The following is a 12459-nucleotide window of genomic DNA, read 5'->3' as shown; positions in this document are numbered from 1 at the left end:
GGGGGGGGGTATTGAGCAGGGGGGGGTGGGGTTTGGTGAGCGAGATGGGGGTTAGTGGGGGAAGGAGGGGGCGGACCTTGTGATCCAGGCCAGCAATCTCCTGCTGGCTGGCAGTGGAGAGCAGGAAGGAGTTCATCTGGGCCTTGAGCGTGTCGTCCACCTCCACGTCGATGTCATAGCAGGCCGTCTTCTTCTGGTCATTCGGGTCCACACTAACACACAGGAGACAAACACTCAGTGTGCTGCAGCAGCGCCCCCCGGAGGACAGCTCCAGACACACACCCTCCTGCAGCCAACAGCAGGGCAGCCCAGCCACGCCACACGGGAGGGAGGTAATGCTGAATTCAGCGACCGGGCGGAATGACAACCCACACTCTCTCACGCCTCCAGGGCACTGACTGGGCACCCCGGCACTAAAGAGTTCCTATGAAGCACGCGCTATGAATGCGGTTAAGTTGAGTGCAGTATTTTTATAATTTCCTACACATTGTAATGGAGTATATCCCCTCTCTGAATAGAGACAGTTAAACTGACTCATGGTACCAGTCACAGAATGGCACACTAAAGCACAGTGACCTTGTCCACGGCTGACCAAGAGCAGAACCATGAGCAGAACCATGAGCAGAACCATGAGCAGAACCATGAGCAGAACCATGAGCAGAACCATGAGCAGAACCATGAGCACGCTCAGACCCAGCGGCAAAACCAGGCTTCTTTTCTGAAGCTCATTTCCTGGTTGTGCTGAGAGACGGCGCCCTCTAGCGCCACTGCAGTTACATTACATTACATTATTGGCATTTGGCAGACGTTCTTATCCAGAGCGACGTACAGTTGATTAGACTAAGCAGGAGACGATCCTCCCCTGGAGCAATGCAGGGTTAAGGGCCTTGCTCGAGGAAGGGCCCACCGGCTGTGCGGTTCTTATTGTGGCTACACCGGGATTAGAACCACCGACCTTGCGGGTCCCAGTCATGTACCTTAACCACTACACTACAGGCCGCCCCTTGTTGGCTCCAGTATAGGTCATTCAGACCCGTTTTCAATGTAAAGTCAATGGTACAACTGTGGTCAAAATCCAAAGTCAATAATTTTTCCCCACAAGAAAATGTAGTTGCTATCAGTGTTATTTCTTCATCTAATGCCTCCCGTGTTATTTGATGAATACAGTAACACTCTGTGGATGAATCGGGGACAGATAACGTCTCTCTCTCACTCACGCTTAGTGGACGAGCCACATCAGCTTCTCTGGCTCCAGATTTTACAACATGGCGGCACTGCTAAACTTGAGTTCTGTGGCATCAAAATGATTTTCACGAGCCCATGGAGGGTCAGTGGGTGATGCAACAGGCTCTTGGTCCATATTTACTACAGTCCATCACACAGACCTGAGTGTGCACGGGGTGAAAGGTCACGGGGGGAAAGGTCACCTGATGATGTGGTTGATGATGATTGGCTCAGGGGGCATCAGCAGGGCGTGCAGACGTTGAGGGATCTCAGAGAACTTCATTCTGCGAGTCTCAAATATCTGCAGAGAGAAACGACCTCATCACCCCAACACTGTACCCCAACATCACCCCAACACTGTACCCCAACACCACCTCAACATCCCAACACACTCCAAGGAGAAACAGAGTTTGTATGCGTCTCACCTGCTGCAGGTACTTGTCGCAGGTGATGAACTCCCTCTCGTGGGGGTCCTGCAGCTTGTGTGTTTTGACGTACTGCCACAGGGCCTGTATGATGACGGGCCGGGTCTGGGTGTGGATGCCCAGCATGCGGGCCAGGCGGGGGTCCAGCTTAAACTGGGGCGGCTGTGGAGAGACATCAACACACCCAGGTCTGTCACGACATGAGCGATATCACAACGGGCTGAGACATGTAACACAGAACTGTGAATCCCCACGCCCAGGTCTGTCAGGACATGAGTGATATCACAATGGGCTGAGACATGTAACAGAACTGTGAATCCCCACGCCCAGGTCTGTCAGGACATGAGTGATATCGTGACAGGCTGAGACATGCAACACAGAACTGTGAATCCCCACGCCAGGTCTGTCAGGACATGAGCGATATCGCAACTGGCTGAGACATGTAACACAGAACTCTGAATCCCCACGCCCAGGTGCGTCAGGACAGGAGTGATGTTGTGACGGGAGTGATGTCGTGACGGGAGTGATGTCGTGACGGGAGTGATGTCGTGACGGGAGTGATGTCGTGACGGGAGTGATGTCGTGACGGGAGTGATGTCGTGACGGGAGTGATGTCGTGACGGGAGTGATGTCAGGACGGGAGCGATGTCAGGACGGGAGCGATGTCAGGACGGGAGCGATGTCAGGACGGGAGTGACGCCGTGACGGGAGTGACGTCGTGACGCCGTGACGGGAGTGACGCCGTGACGGGAGTGACGCCGTGACGGGAGTGACGCCGTGACGGGAGTGATGTCGTGACGGGAGTGACGTCGTGACGGGAGTGACGTCGTGACGGGAGTGACGCCGTGACGGGAGTGACGCCGTGACGGGAGTGATGTCGTGACGGTAGTGATGCCGTGACGGGAGTGATGCCGTGACGGGAGTGATGTCGTGACGGGAGTGATGTCGTGACGGTAGTGATGCCGTGACGGGAGTGATGCCGTGACGGGAGTGACGTCGTGACGGGAGTGATGTCGTGACGGGTCCTGACCTGGTAGTCCAGCATCAGCAGCACGGTGCAGCGCACGCCCACGTCGCCCGGCCTCTTCACCTGGAACCCGTCCGTCTCCTGCGTGTTCGGGGTCCTGTGCCACTGCGGGGCACACAGCATTCAGATATCACAGCTCATATCATATTATAATGTATGATATTAATTCCACAGGACATTCCCCTTTCATATGGAACTCTCTGCTCATTTTACACTTCGGTGGATTTAGCAACACCTGTGGTCACAGCTCATTTTCACTCTAAATACCATTATAGCACAAATACCATTATAGCACAAATACCATAATAACACAAATACCATTATAGCACAAATACCATTATAGCACAAATACCATTATAGCACAAATACCATCATAACACAAATACCATTATAGCACAAATGCCATAATAGCACAAATACCATTATAACACAAGTACCAGTTCCATTCGGGATGAAGCAGTTTAAGAGGAATACGGCTCTATTCTGATCCAAAGATAATCCAGAGGTGGAGTATTTGGAGAAGGAAGAATGCCAAACGGCCTGACGGTAATCTCGAGCAACGCATCAAACCTCAGGTTTAAGACACTTTTTGGATTTTAAACGCTCGCCTCTGCGTTCGACATGCAGCGTTCTCTGCGTGCGTCTAGCACGTTACACACCAGTGAATTTCACCAGTGAATACCTGGAGAGAATGTCACACCAGACACAACTCTTACAACATTTAAAATGGGACATAAGAGGAGAAATTTGAATGAGAAATCTGAAAATCTGAAAAATCCAGATGGACACTCGAAGGGGAGGGGTCCACACCTCCACCAGGTGGTTGTCGGGTCCGTACAGGTCCTTGTCCAGCTCGATCACCAGTGACTTGAAGAAGGACGAGAACTTCCTCTTCTGCTTGGTGGCCTCGTACTTGGATACGGTGGCCTGTAAGGGAGAAACAGAACCCCTGAAATCTGCACCCACGTAACCCTCAGATATTTCACTGTTTATTGTGGATGTGTGTAATCTTCCCTGGGGGGTCCAGCCCCCCCACTCACATCCTCCAGCAGCCGCCCCTCCACGCGCAGCTCCCATGATGCAACAGTGCCCTCGCCGTCCTCCGCGTCTGCCTTGGCCGGGTTGAAGGTGTTGGAGATGAAAATACGGAGCTTCCGCTTTTGCTGCAACACAGAGACAGGGAGAGTGTCAGATGTAACACACAGGGACAGGGAGAGTGTCAGATGTAACACACAGCGACAGGGAGAGTCAGATGTAACACACAGCGACAGGGAGAGTTGTCAGATGTAACACACAGCGACAGGGAGAGTGTCAGATGCAACACACAGGGACAGGGAGAGTGTCAGATGTAACACACAGCGACAGGGAGAGTGTCAGATGCAATACACAGGGACAGGGAGAGTGTCAGATGGGGGGGGGGTTTGAGGGTGGAGAGACGTGGGGTTGGCGTGAGGGGTGTGAGAGATGGGGTTGTGGGGTGTGAGATGGGTTTGTGGGGGTGTGAGATGGGTTTGGGGGGGTGTGAGATGGGTTTTGGGGGGTGTGAGATGGGTTTGGGGGGGTGTGAGATGGGTTTGGGGGGGGTGAGATGGGTTTGGGGGGGTGTGAGATGGGTTTGGGGGTGAGAGATGGGTTTGGGGGGTGTGAGATGGGTTTGGGGGGTGTGAGATGGGTTTGGGGGGTGTGAGATGGGTTTGGGGGGTGTGAGATGGGTTTGGGGGTGAGAGATGGGTTTGGGGGTGAGAGATGGGTTTGGGGGGTGTGTGAGATGGGTTTGGGGGGTGTGTGAGATGGGTTTGGGGGGTGTGTGAGATGGGTTTGGGGGGTGTGTGAGATGGGTTTGGGGGGGTGTGAGATGGGTTTGGGGGGGTGTGAGATGGGTTTGGGGGGGTGTGAGATGGGTTTGGGGGGGTGTGAGATGGGTTTGGGGGTGAGAGATGGGTTTGTGGGGTGAGAGATGGGTTTGGGGGGTGAGAGATGGGTTTGGGGGGTGAGAGATGGGTTTGGGGGGTGTGAGATGGGTTTGGGGGGTGTGAGATGGTTTTGGGGGTGAGAGATGGGTTTGGGGGTGAGAGATGGGTTTGGGGTGTGAGAGATGGGTTTGGGGGGTGTGAGAGATGGGTTTGGGGGGTGTGAGAGATGGGTTGAGAGATGGGTTTGGGGGGTGAGAGATGGGTTTGGGGGGTGTGAGAGATGGGTTTGGGGGGTGTGAGAGATGGGTTTGTGGGGGTGTGAGAGATGGGTTTGTGGGGGTGTGAGATGGGTTTGGGGGGGTGTGAGATGGGTTTGGGGGGGTGTGAGATGGGTTTGGGGGCGTGAGATGGGTTTGTGGGGGCACGGGGGTGTGAGATGGGTTTGGGGGGCGGGGGGGGGTTCTTGCCTTTATGGGTCTCTTGAGTGCCTCCTGGATGTCCAGTCTCTTGCGCATGATAGTCTGATCCAGCTTACGCTCAAATGTCAGCAGGTCCATGTAGGCCTGAGACTCCGGGACCAGATCCCTGATCTAGAGAGAGAGAGTTACTGTACACACTCTCTCACATACATACACACACACACTGTACAAACACACTGTCACACACTATACACTCACCTTTCTGATCTACAGAGAGTTACTGTACACACACACACACACACACACACACACACACAGTACACACAGTACACACAGCCATCCCACACAGACACACACCATACACTCACACTGGACACACACCTCCCTGATCTAGAGAGAGGGAGAGAGAGAGAGTCCCCCCCCCCCCATTTACGACAAAGGTCAGAGGTCAACACTCACCCTCTGAGGTAGAATCTTGTCGGCCATCTTCTTCTTCTTAGCACTGTGGAGAAACGGGAGGGAGACCCTAGTGAGGGACAGTGCGTAGTGAGTAGTGTGCGGAGGTTGGGACAGTGTGTAGTGGGCGGGGGTTAGGGTTAGGGTGTAGTATGCAGGGGTAGGGATAGTGTGTAGTCTGTAGTGTGCGGGGTAGGGATAGTGTGTAGTGTGTGGTGTGTAGTGTGCGGGGTAGGGATAGTGTGTAGTGGGCGGGGGTTATTGCTGCGTTCCATTTGTACTGGGAAGTCGGAATTTCCGAGTTCCCAGTCGGACATTTCAACTGGAACGCCCCCTGAGGTGGGATTTCCGACTGGGAAAGTCGGAAGAACTGAGTAACCCCGAGTTAGAAATCCAAGATGGCTGCTCCGTGCGTCAACGGTTAATAAAATCTCTCGTAATGTATTATTTAGCGCTTCTGTTTTGTTTTTGTGTAATTAAATAAGTGGTATACGTAGTACTGTCCAACGTCTATCTGTGGACATGTTACTACGGTGTTTGTATGTATAGAATACCGTGTAATGTGGTGTTTTCAACTGGTATTGCTAACAATGGCTACAACGATAGCAACAATAGCACTGGAGGCGTCCATCTTGGTTATCCGAGTTGTTTACTGGAATGCGGTCAACTCGGGTGTGACGCCATTCCCAGCTCCGACTTCCGACTTCCGAGGTAAATGGAACGCAGCTTATGGTTAGGGTGAAGTGTGCGGGGTAGGGATCGTGTGTAGTGTATAGTGGGCGGGGGTAGGGATAGTGTGTAGTGGGCGGGGGTTATGGTTAGGGTGTAGTGGGCGGGGTAAGGACCGTGTGTAGTGTGCGGGGTAGGGATTGTGTGTAGTGTGTAGTGTGCGGGGTAGGGATCGTGTGTAGTGTATAGTGGGCGGGGGTAGGGATAGTGTGTAGTGGGCGGGGGTTATGGTTAGGGTGTAGTGGGCGGGGTAAGGACCGTGTGTAGTGTGCGGGGGTAGGGATAGTGTGTAGTGTGCAGGGGTAGGGATAGTGTGTAGTGCGTAGTGTGTAGTGTGCAGTGTGCGGGGGTTAGGGTTAGGGTGTAGTGTGCGGGGGTTAGGGTTAGGGTGTAGTGTGCGGGGGTTAGGGTTAGGGTGTAGTGTGTCGGATACGGGAGTTAGGTTAGTGTGTAGCGTGCAGCGTGTAGTGCGTGAGGGTGGGGGCTCTTACTGCTGGTTCCGGTTGGGGACGGCCTGCTGGACCTGCATCTGCGGGGGGGTGGGGCGCTTGCGGGAGGGGTCCATGCCAGGCATCCCGGGGCGGGACATGGGGCTGGAGCCGTACCCTGGGGGGCCCATGCCGGGGCCCTGGGGGGTCATGCGCGCTCCTGGGGGCATCCCGGGCCTCTGAGGGGGGAGGGGGCAGAAACCAAACTGGGATCAGCTCCTCCTTGATCAATAAGCTGCCAGAGACTGCTCACATGCTGCTGGACCGGAGTGCTACAGTCCAGCACTTCAGTCATTTAGCAACAACAATAACAACTTTGTATTTTTCTGATGCTTTTATCCAAAATGATTTGCAGTTGATTAGACTAAGCAATCCCCCTGGAGCAAAGTAGGGTTAAGGGGCTTGCTCAAGAGCCCAACAGCTGTGCGGATCTTATTGTAGCTACACCGGGGAGAACATAAGAATACCAAAGAATTTAGTTCATTTGATGCAGAAACAGGTTAATTAACCCAGCTTAATACAGATTTGGTGTAAAAACAACAAACAAACAAAACAAATACATTAGTTCTATGACAGGACAGGGGCTTTAGGTGAAAACGCTTCGCGATGAGGACCACCCCAACTCCACAGCACGACACAGCCCACCAGCGAACAAACACCAATCACAGGAGACTCTGTCATCCGCGAGCCTTACTCCACATGTCAGCAGGTCAAAAACTATAATGATAACGGCATTCATATAGCGCCTTGCAGAGCAGTAAAACGCTCGAGCGTTTGTTACAGTATCGGGCGAAGTGCTGCGTTTCATCGCCCGCTCCTCCAGCGGAGCGCAGCTGTAGCGGTCACAGTGTCTGCTCGGGCCTCGCTCTGCAGAACGTCCCCACATCACCACTAAAACCAGACGAAGCCTCGCTCTGCAGAACGTCCCCACATGACCACTAAAACCAGACAAAGCCCTGCCGAACGTCCCCACATCACCACTAAAACCAGACAAAGCCCTGCCGAACGTCCCCACGTCACCACTAAAACCAGACAAAGCCCTGCTCTGCAGAACGTCCCCACGTCACCACTAAAACCAGACAAAGCCCTGCTCTGCAGAACGTCCCCACATGACCACTAAAACCAGACAAAGCCTCGCTCTGCAGAACGTCCCCACATCACCACTAAAACCAGACAAAGCCCTGCTCTGCAGAACGTCCCCACATCACCACTAAAACCAGACAAAGCCCTGCCGAACGTCCCCACGTCACCACTAAAACCAGACAAAGCCCTGCTCTGCAGAACGTCCCCACGTCACCACTAAAACCAGACAAAGCCCTGCTCTGCAGAACGTCCCCACATGACCACTAAAACCAGACAAAGCCTCGCTCTGCAGAACGTCCCCACATCACCACTAAAACCAGACAAAGCCCTGCTCTGCAGAACGTCCCCACATCACCACTAAAACCAGACAAAGCCTCGCTCTGCAGAACGTCCCCACAACACCACTAAAACCACACAAAGCCCTGCTCTGCAGAACGTCCCCACACCACCACTAAAACCAGGCAAAGCCTCGCTCTGCAGAACGTCCCCACACCACCACTAAAACCAGGCAAAGCCTCGCTCTGCAGAACGTCACCACTAAAACCAGACAAAGCCTCGCTCTGCAGAACGTCCCCACAACACCACTAAAACCAGGCAAAGCCCTGCTCTGCAGAACGTCCCCACATGACCACTAAAACCAGACAAAGCCTCGCTCTGCAGAACGTCCCCACACCACCACTAAAACCAGACAAAGCTCTGCTCTGCAGAACGTCCCCACATGACCACTAAAACCAGGCAAAGCCCTGCTCTGCAGAACGTCCCCACATGACCACTAAAACCAGACAAAGCCCTGCAGAACGTCCCCACATCACCACTAAAACCAGACGAAGCCCCTCCTCCAGCGGCAGGGCGTTCTAACGCTTCACACACTGTCGCCGTAGCGACACCTCTACCTCCGCGTCGGGGACGGGCCGCCAGAGACAGCGGGCTGGCGGTACGGAGGAGAGAGCCGGCTCTGACGCTGGCGTCTCAGCCCACGGCTAACGCACGTCTCGCATGCATAATCAGGCACGGAGTCCTGAGACTGACACGCTGCTCTGTTACTGTGGAGAACACGCAAACAACAGGGTCCTCGCCCACCGGAGAGACAGAGAGAGATGCCACGGGAAAGGGAGAGGGAGAGAGAGAGAGATTCTAAAGGACAGAAGGGTGGGGGGAAAGAGGAATGCTGTTGAAAAGAAAGACAGAGAGAAGGGGATGCCAGGTGAGAGGGAGAAAGAGAGGGAGAGAGAGAGGGGAGGGGGGGGGAGGTAGAAGGCAGAGCAGCGCCACTCACCAAGCCGTGCGCCAGGAACTCAAAAAGACGACTGCGGGTCTCTGACTGCATGAGGAGAGCAGCCCAGCCAGCGACACACACGCCCCAACAGCCCTGCTGTCTGCAGCACACCAAGCTCCTCTGCTCCCTCAGCACACACACACACGCTCTCTCACACACACGCTCTCTCACACACACGCTCTCTCACACACACGCTCTCTCACACACACGCTCTCTCACACACACGCTCTCTCACACACACGCTCTCTCACACACACGCTCTCTCACACACACGCGCTCTCACACACACGCGCTCTCACACACACGCTCTCTCTCACACACACGCTCTCTCTCACACACACGCTCTCTCTCACACACACGCTCTCTCTCACACACACGCTCTCTCTCACACACACGCTCTCTCACACACACACGCTCTCTCACACACACACGCTCTCTCACACACACACGCTCTCTCACACACACACGCTCTCTCACACACACACGCTCTCTCACACACACACGCTCTCTCACACACACACGCTCTCTCACACACACACGCTCTCTCACACACACACGCTCTCTCACACACACGCTCTCTCACACACACGCTCTCTCACACACACGCTCTCTCTCTCACACGCTCGCTCTCTCTCTCACACGCTCTCTCTCTCTCTCTCTCTCTCTCTCTCTCACACACACACACACACACACACACAGATACTCTCTCGCACTCGCTCTCGCGCACTCACACACACTCAGACACTCACACTCAGACACTCACACTCAGACACTCACACTCAGACACTCACACTCAGACACTCACACTCAGAAACTCACACTCAGACACTCACAAACACACACACACACACACACACACTCAGACACTCACACACACACACACACACACTCAGACACTCACACACACACACACACACAAACACACACACAGATACTCTCTAACACACACACTCTCTCTCACTCTCTTACACGCACTCACTCACACTCACTGTGTGTCATAACGAGTCAGTCCCCAGTAGAGGGCACTACACACCACTGTGTGTCATAACTAGTCAGCCCAGTAGAGGGCACTACACACTACAAGGATCTACACAGAAAGTTACCTGCAAGCAGCATACCCAAACTCTAGAGGCGTGCCCAAACCCTCGGGAGGCGTGCCCAAACCCTCGAAAGTAAGCAGTAAGGTTCCTGCTGTGTGTGGCTGGCTCTACTCTCTTCAGTAAGGTCCCTGCTGTGTGTGGCTGGCTCCCCTCTCTTCAGTAAGGTCCCTGTTGTGTGTGGCTGGCTCCCCTCTCTTCAGTAAGGTTCCTGCTGTGTGTGGCTGGCTCTACTCTCTTCAGTAAGGTTCCTGCTGTGTGTGGCTGGCTCTACTCTCTTCAGTAAGGTCCCTGCTGTGTGTGGCTGGCTCTACTCTCTTCAGTAAGGTTCCTGCTGTGTGTGGCTGGCCTTGGGCCTGCAGCGCTGTGTGGGGCTTCAGTAAGCGTAGGCGCTCTCTACCTCCATCTATCACTCTGTCTGTCGCTCTCGCTCACAAGCACAGTGAGGGGTGGGGGCACAGGGTCCTGAGGCGTGGGGGCTTGGGTATGTGCAGAAAACACACACACGCACGCACGCACGCACGCACGCCCACCAGCAGCAGCAGCAAGACTAACCATTCCTTTGTACATTTCAAGGTCCCGAACACACAAGCCCTTTACTGAACAGAACATTCCGACCGCATAGCAGTCATTTCTAACCTCAAACTTCAATAGAGTTTTCACAGATCCGCGCGTAGCTTGTCATTTTCCCCATTCAGAAGCGAGTTTCAGTGCGAATTTCTGCAGTGAATATTCACAGCTCCTGTCGCAGTGCACTGAGAGCTGGATTAATCAGCCGTAACGTATGAACATACACTCACATGCAGGTGTGTGCATCTCTCCACCTGAGAGTCAACCACATTTAATCATAAACATTAACGCAGCAAGCTCCACTGATACTGTATATCCTACATCATAACGAATGTTCACAAGAAAGATTCAGGGCTGCAACATCTGTGCAACACACGCTCGCAGTAGACGTAGCCCCTGAACTCTTTAAAAATTCCACTTTAAATGGAATGCATTTGGAGACCCACATCTGTGAACCGACTCTGGAGTATTTCCGGTTTAAGGGACACCCTTTGAGATGGTCACAGAAACAGGAGTATTCGCAGTCTGAGAAACAAACTGGAAGAATTAATGGAAAGGAGGGGGGCGGGCATATACGGTTCTGTTCTTTGTCAGTATAAACAATGTCCTGGCAACAATAAACACCGTGGATTATTAATGGATTAGGATTCGGAAGCAGCAGAGGAATAGAGGGAGGGAAAAGGGAGGGCGAGAGAGAAAGAGGAGAGAGGGATGGAGGGAGGAAAAAGGAGGGAGACTGGGAAAAGCAACGTTAGCTCCAGACATGCTGTGTGCATTTACGGAACCACTAGTAAGGGGAGACGTGAGCGGGTATGCTGGCAAAACCGCGGTACTTCTTCAAGAGTAAATTGAAGCGTAGTCTGTTTTTACACCGTAGTCAGACGGTGGATTAAAACTGCGAAAAAGTAACTTGGATTCTACAAAGCGAACCGCTTAATTCCCGTGGGGAATAAACGGACATGGCGTTCGCTAACGTAGGTGGTAGTACTCATTTTCTTCTAGTAGAGCATCTACTCAACTTCTAGTACAACTGGAACATAACGAGTACTGATGTTCACCACAGCTGGGAGGAGCATATGCCTTTTTGAGCCGACTCCATCACGGCTAAAGAAGGGGCAACGGTGATTAGCGAAACGCCTCCGTCAACTTTATGCAGGTAGTGAATAGGCTATTGGTGCAAGTTAGCCTGCTGATATATATATTTTTTACCCATAGTAAATTTGCGGTGTCCAGCTACATATATAGGATGCTAGATAGTTCGTTTGGGACGGTTGAGATTCGCACATTTAACGTTAATTCAGTCCCCGCCTGCACCCAACCCTTACGAGTACTCTTTTGTTCCCTGGCGTTCAGTCTTACCGGGTATCCAGGGCCCGGCATCGGGGAGCGGTAAAGGTGATTTTGCGCCCCAGAGGAAGGTCCCATCCGACCGGACGGAGTTCCCGGACCCATCCCTGGTGGGCCCCCGGATCCTGGGGGCCCAGTGGCCATGCCTCCGCCGCCAGATCCCGGAGCAGCCTGAAAACCTCCGCGGGCCGCCATCTTCTCCCGGCTAACAAGTCGATCCCGCGAGAGTGCGCGTGAATATCGCGAGATCTGTGGGATTGCCAGGATGTGGGTCGCAAACTGGGTGGTGGATTCTGCGGGACCTGCGCACAAGCTGCGCAGAATCCGCGCTGTGAATCCACCGTGATCGTTCGTCAGATAACCGCCTGGTGGCGTTCACCCCCTCCTGTGAAATTCTTGTTTCAG

At 53.6% G+C, this 12459-nt stretch overlaps 1 protein-coding gene across 1 annotated transcript in view; it reads right to left on the bottom strand.

Moving 5' to 3' along the window:
- The window catches only part of LOC133138526 (SWI/SNF-related matrix-associated actin-dependent regulator of chromatin subfamily D member 1-like), a 17560-nt gene extending 5302 nt beyond the window's left edge, over positions 1-12258 (bottom strand). The window contains exons 1-10 of the mRNA XM_061257356.1: positions 12067-12258; positions 6685-6860; positions 5468-5510; positions 5057-5179; positions 3717-3839; positions 3487-3603; positions 2680-2781; positions 1650-1811; positions 1428-1525; positions 77-212 (exon numbers count right to left, since the gene is read on the bottom strand). Coding sequence (XP_061113340.1) covers positions 77-212; positions 1428-1525; positions 1650-1811; positions 2680-2781; positions 3487-3603; positions 3717-3839; positions 5057-5179; positions 5468-5510; positions 6685-6860; positions 12067-12249 — 1263 coding nt within the window. The 5' untranslated portion in view covers positions 12250-12258. The remainder of the gene's footprint in view (positions 1-76; positions 213-1427; positions 1526-1649; positions 1812-2679; positions 2782-3486; positions 3604-3716; positions 3840-5056; positions 5180-5467; positions 5511-6684; positions 6861-12066) is intronic.
- Between the last annotated feature and the right edge of the window lie 201 nt (positions 12259-12459).

This window comes from Conger conger, chromosome 10 (assembly GCF_963514075.1).
Source record: "Conger conger chromosome 10, fConCon1.1, whole genome shotgun sequence".
In the NCBI taxonomy this organism is placed as follows: Eukaryota; Metazoa; Chordata; class Actinopteri; order Anguilliformes; family Congridae; genus Conger; species Conger conger.
The sequence above is the reverse complement of the archived record's forward strand: the minus strand, read 5'-3'. Positions and strand labels throughout refer to the sequence as shown.